The following is a 14,405-nucleotide window of genomic DNA, read 5'->3' as shown; positions in this document are numbered from 1 at the left end:
TAAAGAAATGGCAACCCACTCCAGTTATTCTTACCTGGGAAATCCCATGGGTAGAAGAGCCCGGCAGCCATGGGGTTGCAAAAGAGTCAGACATGACTTAGCAACCAGACAACAAACGGACAAAAGTAGAATTAAGGTCCTTCAGTGGAGGAGAGGCCTGATAAATCTCTCAAAGACCTAAGTCTTGAAGAGTATCCTCTAAGAATAAGAGTGAAAAAAAAAAAAAAAAAGAAGTCTTCACAGGGACTGAAACCCAGTTTCAAATAATCTCAATATATGATTGGATGAAGGCAATCAGGGATTACTCGTCTTCCTAGACTGTTCACCTGTTAAAAGCAAAGACAAACCCTCTCTGAAAGATAATATCATCCAGAGCATCTAATTATATCTACAGTTTTTAGTATATAGTGTCTAAGCTGTTCTTCTACAATCACAAGTTATATGAGAAAACAAGATATTACCAAAATCCAAGAAAAACAACAACTATCAGAAAAGGGCTAACAAGAAATCTAGACAATGGGGTCATCACTAGGAGAAGAGATGGAAGATAATCAAGTAACTGCATAATTTGAATAAATAATAACTAAAATTTTCCCCAAGTGTGCAAAAAACCCCACTAAGCTACAAGTTTTTTACAGACTGCAAATCCCAAGCAGAATACATATAACATCATACCTAAGCATACCACTGTCAAACTGCTGACAGCCTAAAACAAAGACATAGATTTTCAAGGAGTGAGAGAAAAGAATTTTAAAAAGAACGTAACCTTCAAAGATAACTAGATTGAAAGCTTAATTTTCAACAAAACAATGAAAGACAAATCATAACAAAATCTCAAAATACTAATAGAAAATAAAACTTGGAATTCTAAACTCAGTAAAAGCATCTTTTAAAAATGAAAGCAAAATTAATACATTTTCCAACAAATGAAAGCAATTTGTCACCAGCAAACATACACTAAAAGAAATACTAAAAGCTGTTGTTCAGTCAGAAGAAAAAAATTCAAGAAGGAAAATTAAAGGACAAGATAAGTAACAAAAAGGGTAAATATATGCATTAATTTAAATGAATATTGAAACAGTAATGATTAATGAAATAGTAATGATTGAATATGTCAAATACATATAGAATTAAAATGCATGACATCAATACCATGTCAGAAAGGAAATAACAATGTTCTATTCATCTTACAAACAAAATGGTGAGTACTAACTTACATTAGTCCTTAACAAGTGAAGTATGCATAGTGTATTAATATCTTACATAGTAAAATTTGAGACAAAAAGCATGACTAGAGATAAAAAGGAACATTTTATAATGATTAAGTTTCAATTAACCAGAAAGAGTATAACAAGTCTAAATGTAAATGGATGTAGAACCAAAGACTTAAAATATATAAAATGAAAATAAGGAGAAACAGATTCACAATTACTCTGGAAGACTAGAACACACTTCATTCAGTACCTAATAGAATAAAAAACCAAAAAAAAAAAGTTAAAAAAAAATAGAGGATTCGAGATCAAAATTAAGATCAATTTGTAGAGATTAAGAGGAGATAGGAATACTCTTTCAAGTATGCAACTTTCTTCCAAGAACACAAGCTCAAATGCAAGACAATTGCCTCATGGTAACCTAATATGTCCCCTTCATGGATCATAGCCTTGTCATGATGACGGGGCTTGCATAACTGACTGAAGCTATGAAACATGTCATGCAGAGCCAACCAAGATGGATGAGTCATAGTGAAAAGTTCTGACAAAACATGGTCCACTGGAGAAGAAAAGGGCAACTCACTCCAGTATTCTTGCCAGAGAACCCCATGGACACTATGAAAAGGCAAAAAGGTATGACATGGGAACATGAGTCCCCCAGGTTAAAAGGTGTTCAATATCTATAGGGGAAAAGCAGAGGGCAATTACTAATAGCTCCAGAAAGAATGAAATGGCTGGGCCAAAGGAGGAACCATGCTCAGCTGTGGATGAGCCTGGTGGTGAAATGAAGTCCAATGCTGTAAGAACAGTAAATATTGCATAGCAACCTGGAGTGTTAGGTCCACGAATCAAGATAAACTGGCCATGGTCAGGTAGGAAATGGCAAGAGTGAACATCAACACCTTAGGAATGAGTGAACTAAAATGGACAGGAAGAAGAAATAGAATAGCTCTCATAGTCAACAAAACAGTCTGAAACAGAACAGAACAGTGTCCATTTTGGGTGCAGCCTCAAAAATGACAGAATGATGTCCACTGTTTCCAAGGAAAACCATTCAACATCACAGTAACACAAGGCTATGCCCCAATCACTAATGCCAAAGAAGCTGAGGTTCACTGATTCTATGAAAACCAACAAGACCTTCTAAAACTAACATCAATAAAGATTTTCTTTTTATCATAGGGCACTGGAATACAAAAGTAGAAGTCAACAGATAACCAGAATAACAGGCAAGTTTGGCCTTGGAGCACAAAAGGAAGCAGGGCAAAGCTTAACAGAGTTTTACCAAGAGAACGCAGTGGTCATAGAAAACACCCTTTCCCAACAACCTAAGAGACAACACTACACATGGACATCACCAGATGATTAATACTGAAATCTGATTGATTATGCAGCCAAAGATGGAGAAGCTCTATACAGTCAGCAAAAACAAGACATGGAACTGACTGTGACTCAGATCATGAGCTCCTTATTGCAAAAGTCAGATTTAAATTGAAGAAAGTAGGGAAAACCACTAGGTCATTTAAGTATGACCTAAATCAAATCCCTTATGATTATACAATGGAGGAGGCAAATAAATTCAAGGGATTAGATCTGGTAGACAGTGCCTGAAGAACTAAGGATAGAGGTTTCTAACACTGTACAGGAAGCTGTGATCACACCAATCCCAATGAAAAAGAAATTCAAGAAGGCAAAATGCTTGTCTGAGGAGGTATTACAAATAGCTAAGAAAAGAAGAGAAGTGAAAGGCAAGAAAGGCAAAGATATACCCAACTCAATGCAGGGAATATCAAGAGATAAGAAGGCTTTCTTAAATGAACGATGCAAAGAAATAGAGGAAAACAATAGAATGGGAAAGACTAGAGATCTCTTCAAGAAAACTGGAGATATCAAGGGAACATTTCATGCAAAGATGGGCACTATAAAGGACAGAAAAAGTAAGGACCTAACAGAAGCCAAAGAGATTAAGAGGTGGCAAGAATACACAGAACCATACAAGGTCTTAATGACCTGGATAATCACAATGGTGTGGTCACTCACCTAGAGCAGGACATCCTGGAGTGTCAAGTCTAGTGGGCCTTAGAAAGCATTATTATAAACAAACCTAGTGGAAGTGACAGAATTCCAGCTGAGCTATTTCAAATCCTAAAAGATGAAGCTGTTAAAGTGCTGCACTCAATATGTCAGCAAATTTGGAATACTTAGCAGTGGCCATAGGACTGGAAAAGGTCAACTTTTATTCCAATCACAAAGTGTGTATGAAAGTGTCAGTTGCACAGTCGTGTCTGACTCTTTGCAACCCCATGGCCTGTAGCCCATCTCTGTCCATGGAATTCACTAGAGAAGATTACTGGAGTGGGTAGCCCTTCCCTTCTCCAGGGGATCTTCCTGACCCCGGCATCAAACCCAGGTCTCCTGCATGGCAGGCAGATTCTTTATTGTCTAGCCCAATTACAAAGAAGGGCAATGCCAAACAATGTTTAAACTATGATACAACTGTACTCATTTCACATATTAGTAAGGTTATGTTCAAAATCCTGCAAGCTAGGCTTCAGCAGTGCATGAACCAAGAATTTCCAGTCCAAGTTGGGTTTTGAAGAAGTAGAGGACCCAGAGATCAAACTGCCAGCATCCACTGGATCACGGAGAAAGCAAGGGAATTCCAGAAAAACATCTATTTCTGCTTTATGGACTACACTAAAGCCTTTGTGTGGATCACAACACACTGGAAAATTCTTAAAGAGATGGGATTTCCTGACCACCTTACCTGTCTACTGAGAAACCTGTATGTGGACCAGGAAGCAACAGTTAGAACCAGACATGGAACAACTGGTTCAAAATCGGAAAGGAGTATGACAAGGCTGTATATTGTCATCCCGCTTATTTAACTCATATGCATGCAGAGTACATGATGTGAAATGCCAGATGGGATGAATCACAAGCTGGAATCAAGATTGGCTGGAGAAATACCAAAAATCTCAGATATGGAGATGATACCACTCTAATGACAGAAAGTAAAGAGAAACTAAAGAGCCTCTTGATGAGGGTGAAAGAGGTTTCAAGCCAGCTTGAACTCAAAATTCAAGAAAACTAACATCATGGTATCTTGTCCCATCATTTCATGGCAATTAGAAGGGGATAAAATGGAAGCAATGACAGATTCTATTTTCTTGGCCTCCTAAATCACTGCAGACGGTGACTGCAACCATGAAATTAAAAGACACTTGCTCCTGGAAAGAAAGCTATGACAAACCTAGACAGCATATTAAAAAGCAGAGACGTTACTTTGCCAACAAAAGTCTGCTTAGTCAAAGCTATGGTTTTTCCAGTAGTCATGTACAGATACGAGAGTTGAACCATAAAAAAGGCTGCATGCCAAAGAACTTATGCTTTCGAACTGTGGTGCTGGAGAAGACTCAATCTTGAGAGTCCCTTGGACAGCAAGGAGATCAAACCAGTCAATCCTAAAGAAAATCAACCCTGAAGATTCATTGGAAGGACTGACACTGAAGTTGAAGTTCTAGTACTTTGGTCACTTGATATGAAGAGCTGACTCACTGGAAAAGACCCTGATGCTGGAAAGATTGAAGGCAAAAGGAGAATGGGTTGACAGAGATGGTTAGCTAGCATCACCAACTCAATGGATATGAATTTTAGCCAATTCTGGGAGATAATGGGAGAGAGTGGAGCCTGGTGTGCTATAGTCCATGGAGTTGCAGAGAGTGGGACATGACTGAACAACAACCACAAGAAACTTAGTATGTAATAAGTAAGTAGAGGATGCATTAACAAAATTGGAAGGAAAGAATTCTAGGTTTTAAAACTTTCTTAATTTGTCTCTTTAGAAAAAGAAATCATTCAAAAAGTAGAGGTTTCTGTAAAAGACAGTGAGAATCCAGAGTGCCAAATCTGTAACCTGTGGCTAACTTTCATGATCTCAGAACCAGCTATAGTGTAACAGGTAATCTTTGGGGCTGCTGCTTACATCAATGATCACTTCTGGGATATAGTCTGGGAGCACTTTATACCTCTTGGGCATGAGTTACCTGCTGCCATGGTAGGGAATTAATAAATAAGGAAACACATTAGTTACCTAAAGATGCCTGTGAATATCCAGGTAAGTCTGTGGTTTTTGCCAATCTCGAAGTCAAATTTTAAACTTATTAATCTAAATTTCCACACACTAATAAACATTGTAAGCTATAAATAATAGTGACATCCCAAAGAAAAGAAAAAAAGTAGAGTCCATCTTTGTATCTTTAATGTCAATTTTCACAAAAACTTCTAGATTCTTTTTATTATACATCTGAATTGTCTACACTGTTGCCTTGATTTTAGTGTCCATAGAGTGCTTGGACAATGAAAATTTTTCTTGGAAATCTACTCAAGAAATTCCTTTGGTCAACATTGAATATTTTTGCTATACAGGGCATGAACAACTCAACAGCCCTGATTTATAAAGCTGCTTATCCAAAACGTGAAATAAGAACTATTGCCAAGTCATCTTCTTGCACATGTACTATTATTTGCAGGTGCTTAAAAATCCCAGTATCTGTCAAGTAAACAAGCATGCCATTAATCACTGCTTAAACACTTTCTCCAAAGTGTCTGCCCATATGTATAAAACTGGACATAAGCTATGAGATCCAGATATTCATACCTCTGACTAGTTGGAGGAAAATTGACTTGGGTTACCTCCTGCTTCTTAGTCAAGCTATAGCTCCTCACAACTTTGTATCCCTACCCCATGATTGTGGCACTGGGCATTCTACTTCCTCAGTATTAGATTTCTGATGTACACTGAATTGTGCTTTCCAGTTAAAGTCTTTCCTAAAGTCACTAGATTTGTAAGGTTTCTGTTTAGTATGAATTTTCTGGTGTTTAATAAGATTTGATCTGATGGAGAAGGCCTTTCCACATTCAGTACACATATAAGGTTTCTCTCCTGTGTGAATTCGGTGATGTTCAAGGAGTTGTGACTTCTTAATAAAAGCCTTCCCACAGTCACTGCATTTATAGGGTTTCTCTCCAGTATGAATTCTCTTATGTCGATTTAAATGTGACTTCTGGATGAACGACTTCCCACATTCAGTACAAATATAAGGTTTCTCTCCTGTATGAATTCTTTGATGCATAATGAGTGTTGATTTTCGTGCAAAGGCTTTCCCGCATTCACTACATTCATAACGTCTTTCTCCAGTATGAGACTGCTGATGTATATGGAGGCCTGACTTTCGAGTGAAGGCTTTTCCACAGTCATCACATTTATAGGGTTTCTCGCCAGTATGAATTTTCTGGTGTGTAAAGAGATTTGATCTGTCCGTGAAAGCCTTTCCACATTCAGCACATCTGTAGGGTTTCTCTCCTGTGTGAATTTGCTGATGTACATGAAGCTGTGACTTCTTTGTGAAAGATTTCCCACAGTCACTGCATTCATAAGGTTTCTCTCCAGTATGAATTCTCTCATGTGTAATAAAATGTGACTTGTGGAAGAAGGCCTTCCCACATTCAGTGCAAACATAGGGCTTTTCTCCTTTATGAATTCTTTGGTGCATACTCAGTGTTGACTTCTGAATAAATGCTTTCCCACATTCATTGCATTCATAATGTCTCTCTCCAGTGTGACATTTCTGATGTATCCTGAGCCGTGACTTCCAGGTGAATGATTTCCCACAGTCACTGCATTTATAGGGTTTCTCTCCAGTATGAATTTTTTGATGTTTAATGAGATTTGACCTGTCAGTAAAGGCCTTCCCACATTCAGTACATATATAGGGTCTCTCCCCAGTATGAATTTTCTGGTGTATAATGAGATTTGTCCTGTGAGTGAAGATCTTCCCACATTCTGAACATATGAAGGGATTCTCCCCTGTGTGAATTCGCTGATGCACATGGAGTTGTGACTTCTTTATAAAGGACTTCCCACAGTCATTGCATTCATAAGGTTTCTCTCCAGTATGAATTCTCTCATGTGTAATAAAATGTGACTTTCGGATAAAGGCTTTCCCACATTCAGTACATACATATGGTTTTTCTCCTGTGTGAATTTTCTGATGCATACTTAGTGTTGATTTTCTTGTGAAAGATTTCCCACACTCAATACATTCAAAGTGCTTCTTGCCAGTATGAGCTTTTTTGTGTATACTGAGATTTGAATTGTGAGAGACATTTTTTCCACATTCACTGTAATCATGGGGTTTTTTCCCTCCAGTAGGAATTCTCTGGAGTCTGAACAGATCTAACTTCTTGATAAAGGCTTTTCCACGTGCACTGCATTTATAGTCAATTTCCTCAGTATGAGAAGTTTTCTCATGGTTTGAGTTGAGGGAAAATTTCTTCCCATATTCAGTGCCTACATAGGATTTTTCTCTTGTATAAACCTGAGGCACAGCAAATTGGGACTTCTGAGTGAAGATCATCTCACATTTGGTGCACTCAGGATGTTTCTCTTCAGTATAAATCCTTTGATGTGCAAAAAGGTGTGTCTTATGGGTGGAGAATTTTACACAATCAGAAAATACATGGAAGTCCTCCCCAGGATGGTGTTTTTGATGCTGAATGAGAGCTTGCTTGCTCAGAAGTTTCTTACATTGATTATATTCACAAGCATTCGTTTTCGTATGAGAATTCATATAAGTGTTACCATGTCCAATAATCTTATCAAAATTTTCTGTTGCATTGTTTCTATTACAATTACATAAGCTTACAATAGGCTTCAAACTCTTTTGAAATGAGTCATAGTTATGGAGTCTTTTTCTTGAAGGAACAAGGTTTGTGTTTACATGAAATTTTTCCCCAATGTCTTTTTTATAGTCACAGTTCCCCTTATTAGCTAGCATATCCTTGTTGGTGAAGATGATAGGACTTAAATGTTTGTTCTGGTTTTCCTTATCTCTTCCTGTCTGTTTATTATCTTGACAAAATTCTTCTAAAATGGAATATAAGTCATCTCTTGGGAAGAGACGTATTCCCTCAAAGCAGACTGAAACATCTTCAGATATTCCCTGTTGTGATGTTTCAAAACCAATATCCTGATCTAAAAAATAAAATACACAAAGAACAGTTAGCAAAACACAGAAGGGATAATAGAGTGGATACAAGATGAACACAGAGAAATGGGAGAGGTTCTATACACATGTAACACTAAATATAGATAAATATATAAAATAAGAATAAATATATATAATAATCTCTTTATATGAAATAATATGCAATAATAAAGTAAGCCCTTACATTTACTGTCTGATAATAGAATTTAGATGTCTCAGGCATTGTTCTAACTCATTTAAACATCAACATAACCTTTTGCTATTAATGGTATTATTGTCCCTACTTTACAGATGAGGAAACTGAGCCACAGAAGAGTTAAGTAATGTGCCCAAATCAAATGCTTAGTAATTGGGGAAGACGAGATTCAAACTGAAATATGCTGTTCTGAACATGTAGCATAAGTACATAATAGGTGTTAGAACAAAGTGACAAACCATGTGGCTAAAAAATATTTCTGAGTCTAGATTCTTATTATCCTTCATCTATAAATCCTAATCTCTCTGCTTTCTCTATTCCCTATTAATCACTGTTCCATAAATACAAATTTATTTATGTACAGAAATCTATTGTAGCCACAGTCATCCTGAATTAGCTTTACCGTTTACAAATGGTAAATATATATCTATGATTCAATACTTTATGCCTGGTTTTGGGGTGCAGATACACACACTTAATAACGAAGAATATAACAGCAAAAAGGGCCAACTCTGAAGCAGAGACAGAAGTTGTTCATTAAAATCCATCCCCTTCCTTCAACAGTCTTAAGCCTGTAGCCAAGCATGTGTCTGTCTCAAAACAACAGGCATATACAGCCTCATTTGTAGGTAAATCCAGGTAATTCACCTATCACCATTCAAATGAGAATAGGAATTATATTTGTTGTAATCAGGTCAATGTTTTAAGGAAGTAAGTGTGTCTCCCATAACTCTCTTCCCACTGGCTATATTACAGACTTGATAGCTCAGTTCTATGTTGCTGGTGATGCCCAAGACAAGAGATTAGAAAACTACAGCCCTCAGGCTAAATCCAGGCCTGGTTAATGTTTGTGTTCTCTAAGTCACTGTTTCTTGGGGTCTATCAATGACAGGAGGTGGGTTTTATTCCAATATACCATTCTTACCTACAACAAGAATCACTAATATCCCCAACTGTGGAACAGTGTATAAGACATAGCAGAGTCAGTTCTGATGAGGTGGATGAACCTATAACCTATTATACAGAGTGAAGTGAGTCAGAAAGAGAAAGATAAATATCGTATTCTAACGGAGAAGGAAATGGCAACCCACTCCAGTATTCTTGCCGAGAGAACCCCAGGGATGGGGGAGCCTGGTGGGCTGCCATCTATGGGGTCGCACAGAGTCGGACATGACTGAAGTGACTTAGTAGCAGTAGCAGCAGCAGCAATGCATATATACAGAATCTAGAAAAATGGTTCTTTAGAATTTATTTACAGGGCAACAGTGGAGAAACAGACATAGAGAATAAACTTATGGACACAGGGAGAGGGGAGGAGAGGGTGCTGCTGCTGCTGCTAAGTTGCTTTGGTCGTGTCTGACTCTGTGCGACCCCACAGACGGCAGCCGACCTGGCTCCTCCGTCCCTGGGATTCTCCAGGCAAGAGTACTGGAGTGGGTTGCCATTTCCTTCTCCAATGCATGAAAATGAAAAGTGAAAGTGAAGTCGCTCAGTCGTGTCTGACCCTTAGTGACCCCATGGACTGCAGCCCACCAGGCTCCTCCATCCATAGGATTTTCCAGGCAAGAGTACTGGAGTGGGGTGCCATTGCCTTCTCCAGGACAGTGTGAGATGTATGGAAAGAGTAACATGGAAACTTACATTACCATGTGTAAAATAGATAGCCAATGGGAATTTGCTGTATGGTTCAGGAAACTCAAAACAGGGGTTCTTATCAACCTAGAGGGGTGGGATGGGGAGGGAGATTCAAAAGGGAGGGTATATATGTATACCTATGGCTGATTCATGTTGAGGCTTGACAGAAAACAACAAAATTCTGTAAAGCAATTATCCTTCAATTAAAAAAAATTTTTTAAGACATAGTAGATTCTTAGTAAATACTTACATAAAAATCAGATTACTCTTTAATATAGACACAGTCCAACCTTGTATCCATTTCATTCTATCTCTAGGATCTTATAATGTTTGTAATATCCCCAAACACATTCTTTTAACTTTTATATTTTTGGGCTTCCCATGTGGTGCTAGTGGTAAAGAACCCACCTACCAATGCAGGAGACTTAAGAGACATGGGTTCAATCCTTGGATTGGGAAGAACCCCTGGAGAAGGAAACAGCAACCCATTGCAGTATTCTTGCCTGGAGAATTCCATAGACAGAGGAGCCTGATGGGCTATACAGTCCATGGGGTTGCACAGAGTTGGACATGACTGACGTGACTTAGCACACATTACAGTTTTACTCACACATATTAATGTTTTCATTAAGCCTGAGGACCTCTAATACTAGATTCCTCAACATGGCTTTCACCTTTTGCAACTTTTCACTTTCTTTAGCTTATAAACCCACTGCTATGCCTGACAGTATTTACATTATTATCAATGATGTTCAATGTAAAAAATTTGCTCCTGTGGTAAAAAGTTTAATTATTCATAATTCCTCTGTCACAAACTGAATTATCAATTCAGTAAAATACAAAGTCATAATTCAGGCCAATAAAATGAGTGTATGTAAGCTATCTTTCCACCAGTCACTAAAGTCTATTTTATTACTGAATCTAAACATATATTCTTTTCCTTTTCCCCACTAAGCTTCCTTTTCCTGATCTTTATTCCTTTTCAAAATTCATTTCCTTCATGGATCATTTAGGGTTGTATGCTGTGAAAATGAATCTCAAACCTCAGCAAAACTCTAGGAAGGCTCTCTTTTCTCTTAACTTAAAAATAAACACAGATATTCTGAGCCTTACAAAGTCATATTTAATTGGCATAGATGTACACAATAATAAATGCTTAATGCTCAAATGCTTAAATTTTAAACATTTCTTTCAGTTGTCTCCCTTTTCCAATTACAATTATTGGTCCTTTAAATTACTCTTAGCAGAAAAATTTCAAATCCCTCTGAAATAGAGCAAAATATCACCTCAAGAATTTAATTTCACTAAATATTCTCTAGAGAAACATTTTTGAAATAGGTAAAAGACTCAGTTGTCATTCAAATTAATGTCATTTTCTCTGAGTTTTTGTGGGTCAGAGAATTAGAAAAGGGAAAAAGCAATGTATACTGTAATATGTCCAATAAAAGAGTTAGTGAAACATGAGAGCAAAGTATAAGTATGTAGATTATCTGAATAGGCAGACAGATCAGAAAATAAAGGGTCAGATACAGAGGAATAATTAAAGAAAATGTTAAAATGAACCAAACATGATTATGGAAACTAAATAAAGATAAATGTGAATTGCAAATATGAGGCATGTTTTTCCTGTAGTTTATTAATCCATTGAGAGAAGAATTTCTCATATGTTAGGTAATATTTTGCATCATATAGTTACAACAAGATAAGCACAGTATTTTAACCAGTAGCACCTAGAAAAAAAATGTTTTTAAACATCAAAACAGGATTAGAATAATTCAAGCATAAGTAAATATAGACTTGGTCTTAGGTTTTACTTTTCACTGGAAAGTCAAAGGAAGAGGGCATCTAAATGATACTTTCTAAAAGAGAAAAATTAGTAGAAAGAGCATAAAGAATTGTTTGAGAAGATGAGTCACAGGGAAAAGCAAAAATATGACATTAAAACAATAAACAACAATAAAATATGACAACATTTAGAAAAGTGGTTTAGCATGCTGCATTGTAACTGCTCTTCCTTCACACAAGTAGCTGCCTGATAGGCCCTTATATGCATAAGGTATCAGTTGTTCCCCTGAGAGCTTTATACAATGAGAGCCAATCTGATCTGTTTCCTTAATTCTGGTATCAGTCATGGCTTATGCCAGAATTGAGACAAATGATTCAATTTGAGACACATACATAGGTCTTAAGCTACTTTATGGAGGGCCTAGTTCTTTACATCTGTCCCAGAATACCAACAATAACTTCCAACTTCAACTGGAAGTTATATTTGGTGTGTGTGTATATATATATATATATATATTTGGAAGTTATATTTGGTGTGTATATATATATTATATATATATATTCTCTGGCAGTGAAGCCAAAGAACAAGAGAAGAAAGACCCCCTTGGTGGCGATCATCATCCAAAGGCCCTGCTTACTACACAAACTGTTAAGTCACCTGCAGAGGAACAATGGACTCCCACACCAAATTTGGTTCAGATGTCAAGAGTGATGATTTGACACACAACCAATAAGATATGAAAAAGTTCATTACTCATTTAGTGAGGCTTTTGAAGGGAAAGCTCCTAAGCAGGTCTAAAAGTGGCTTACAAGAGTGAGAAAAGGAAACTAGCTTGGGTTTTTTATAGTAGTTGGGGGGTGGTGCTAAGCTGACTGATACAGAGCAATTTCCCACTAGCACTAATGGAAAGAGCATCTGAGTTTTCTTGTAGTTTGCCCAGATGTGGGGCAGAAGATGAAGAGAGAGTGGTGAAGTTTGGAAGGTGTCAACAGTCAAATACCAAAAATGAAATCAGAATCTATTACAAGGTACATGATAAGATGTTCAAAACATTTTGTTATTAGAGAAACACAAATTAAAACAAATGGTTAGAAATTAAAATCCAATAGATTATGAGAAATTATTAGAAATATGGGCAGGGATGTGGAGAAACTGATGCCTTTGTATGTTTAGAGGACTGTAGACCAATACATCCAATCTAGAAACCAATATGGTTATACTTAGTGAAATAAAGCATTCATATATTCATTAATAAAACACTCCCACTACTCTTCCTCAAGAAATTCTTGTTTCCTATAAGAATAGTTCTTGAAGAAATTTATTATAGTACTAGCTATAGTAGCTAGAAAGCTGGACAAGTAAATGTGGCATATATATATACTATGGAATGTATATATCTATTAGAAGCAATGAGCTAGAAAAACAGTGTAACATGAACCAATTTAGTGCTGAGAGGAAAGAAATAAACTAAGGATATATATATAGGATATATAGCACAGTACCATTTTTAGAAATTAAAATGACCAACAATTTAAATTTTACAAATACCCAACAAATTCAAGAATAAATTGCAAGCAAACATATAAAATACAGGAGAGCAACTGCCTCTGGGAAGAATAAAAATGAGTAGGGAGTGAGGATTAAAAGGGATAAATAAAAAAATTAAATAAAACTTTTTTAAAAATTGTAAAATAGGGGATTCCCTGGCTATCCACTGGTTAGGACTCTGAGTTTCCACTGGAGGGCGTGCAGGTTCAATCCCTGGTGAGAGGAACTAAGATCCCGCATGCTGTGGGGTGTAGTCCCCTCAAATTATAAAGAATTAAAATAAGAAGCTATCCCCAAATGTAAGTAATAGAAATCTCAAAGCCAACAGTTGAGGGAGAGACATGGGAGATGATATAATATGGCCATCTTTAGATGACAATTTTGAAGTACCTTAAGGGAAGAGAAAGAAAATGAAGAGAAATATGCAGGTGAGTGACCCAAAGTAATTTTTTTTAAGGCAATTTTATGAGTACCTGAATGTGTAAGGAAAGGATTTAAGATATTGACAGAGATTTAAAAAAAATTTTGTTAATGCTATAAAAAGGGAGAAAAAGCAAAACAGCAGGATCCTACAGCCAATGTACCAGTAACTGTAGCATATCCCTCTTAAAGAGTCAAACAAAGAAGACACTGATATTGGAAGGGGCCTTAAATGGGAATGGCATTTAGATGTCTAAGAGACCAATATCAACTCTATCCATGCAGTTTCAAAAGTTCAGAATGTTAGAGAAATATCATATTAAAAGCACTTCAAAGTTGCCAAACTCTGCCAGCAAAACTGATTTGGTTATACGATCTCCTATGCTTTTGGTTCCTACTCACCTAGACAGCCCTGGCTTGAGATTTTGCCATTCCACATATATGGTTCTTCTCCCCACTCCAAGCTGAAAATGACTTCTGCTTTGGGAACTTGAAACCCTGATGATAGGAAATAACAAAGCCCTCCATTTACTTTTCAGAAAAGTTCACGGGGAACAGAA

General features: G+C 36.9%; 1 protein-coding gene across 3 annotated transcripts in view; it reads right to left on the bottom strand.

The window, feature by feature from the left end:
• Positions 1-4,145: 4,145 nt before the first annotated feature.
• ZNF484 (zinc finger protein 484) overlaps positions 4,146-14,405 on the bottom strand; it is a 28,727-nt gene continuing 18,467 nt past the window's right edge. For 2 of the 3 annotated variants that reach the window (XM_070375283.1, XM_005903140.2), the window contains 2 exons: positions 14,248-14,343; positions 4,147-8,247 (listed from right to left, as the gene is read on the bottom strand). In XM_070375283.1, the coding sequence (XP_070231384.1) occupies positions 5,936-8,247; positions 14,248-14,343 (2,408 nt within the window). In that variant the 3' untranslated portion in view covers positions 4,147-5,935. Of the gene's footprint in view, positions 8,248-14,247; positions 14,344-14,405 lie in introns of all 3 variants that reach the window. The other variant, XM_070375286.1, reaches the window with a different exon arrangement.

Source organism: Bos mutus, chromosome 8, assembly GCF_027580195.1.
Source record: "Bos mutus isolate GX-2022 chromosome 8, NWIPB_WYAK_1.1, whole genome shotgun sequence".
NCBI lineage: Eukaryota > Metazoa > Chordata > Mammalia > Artiodactyla > Bovidae > Bos > Bos mutus.
This window is presented reverse-complemented; position numbering and strand designations above follow the sequence as displayed.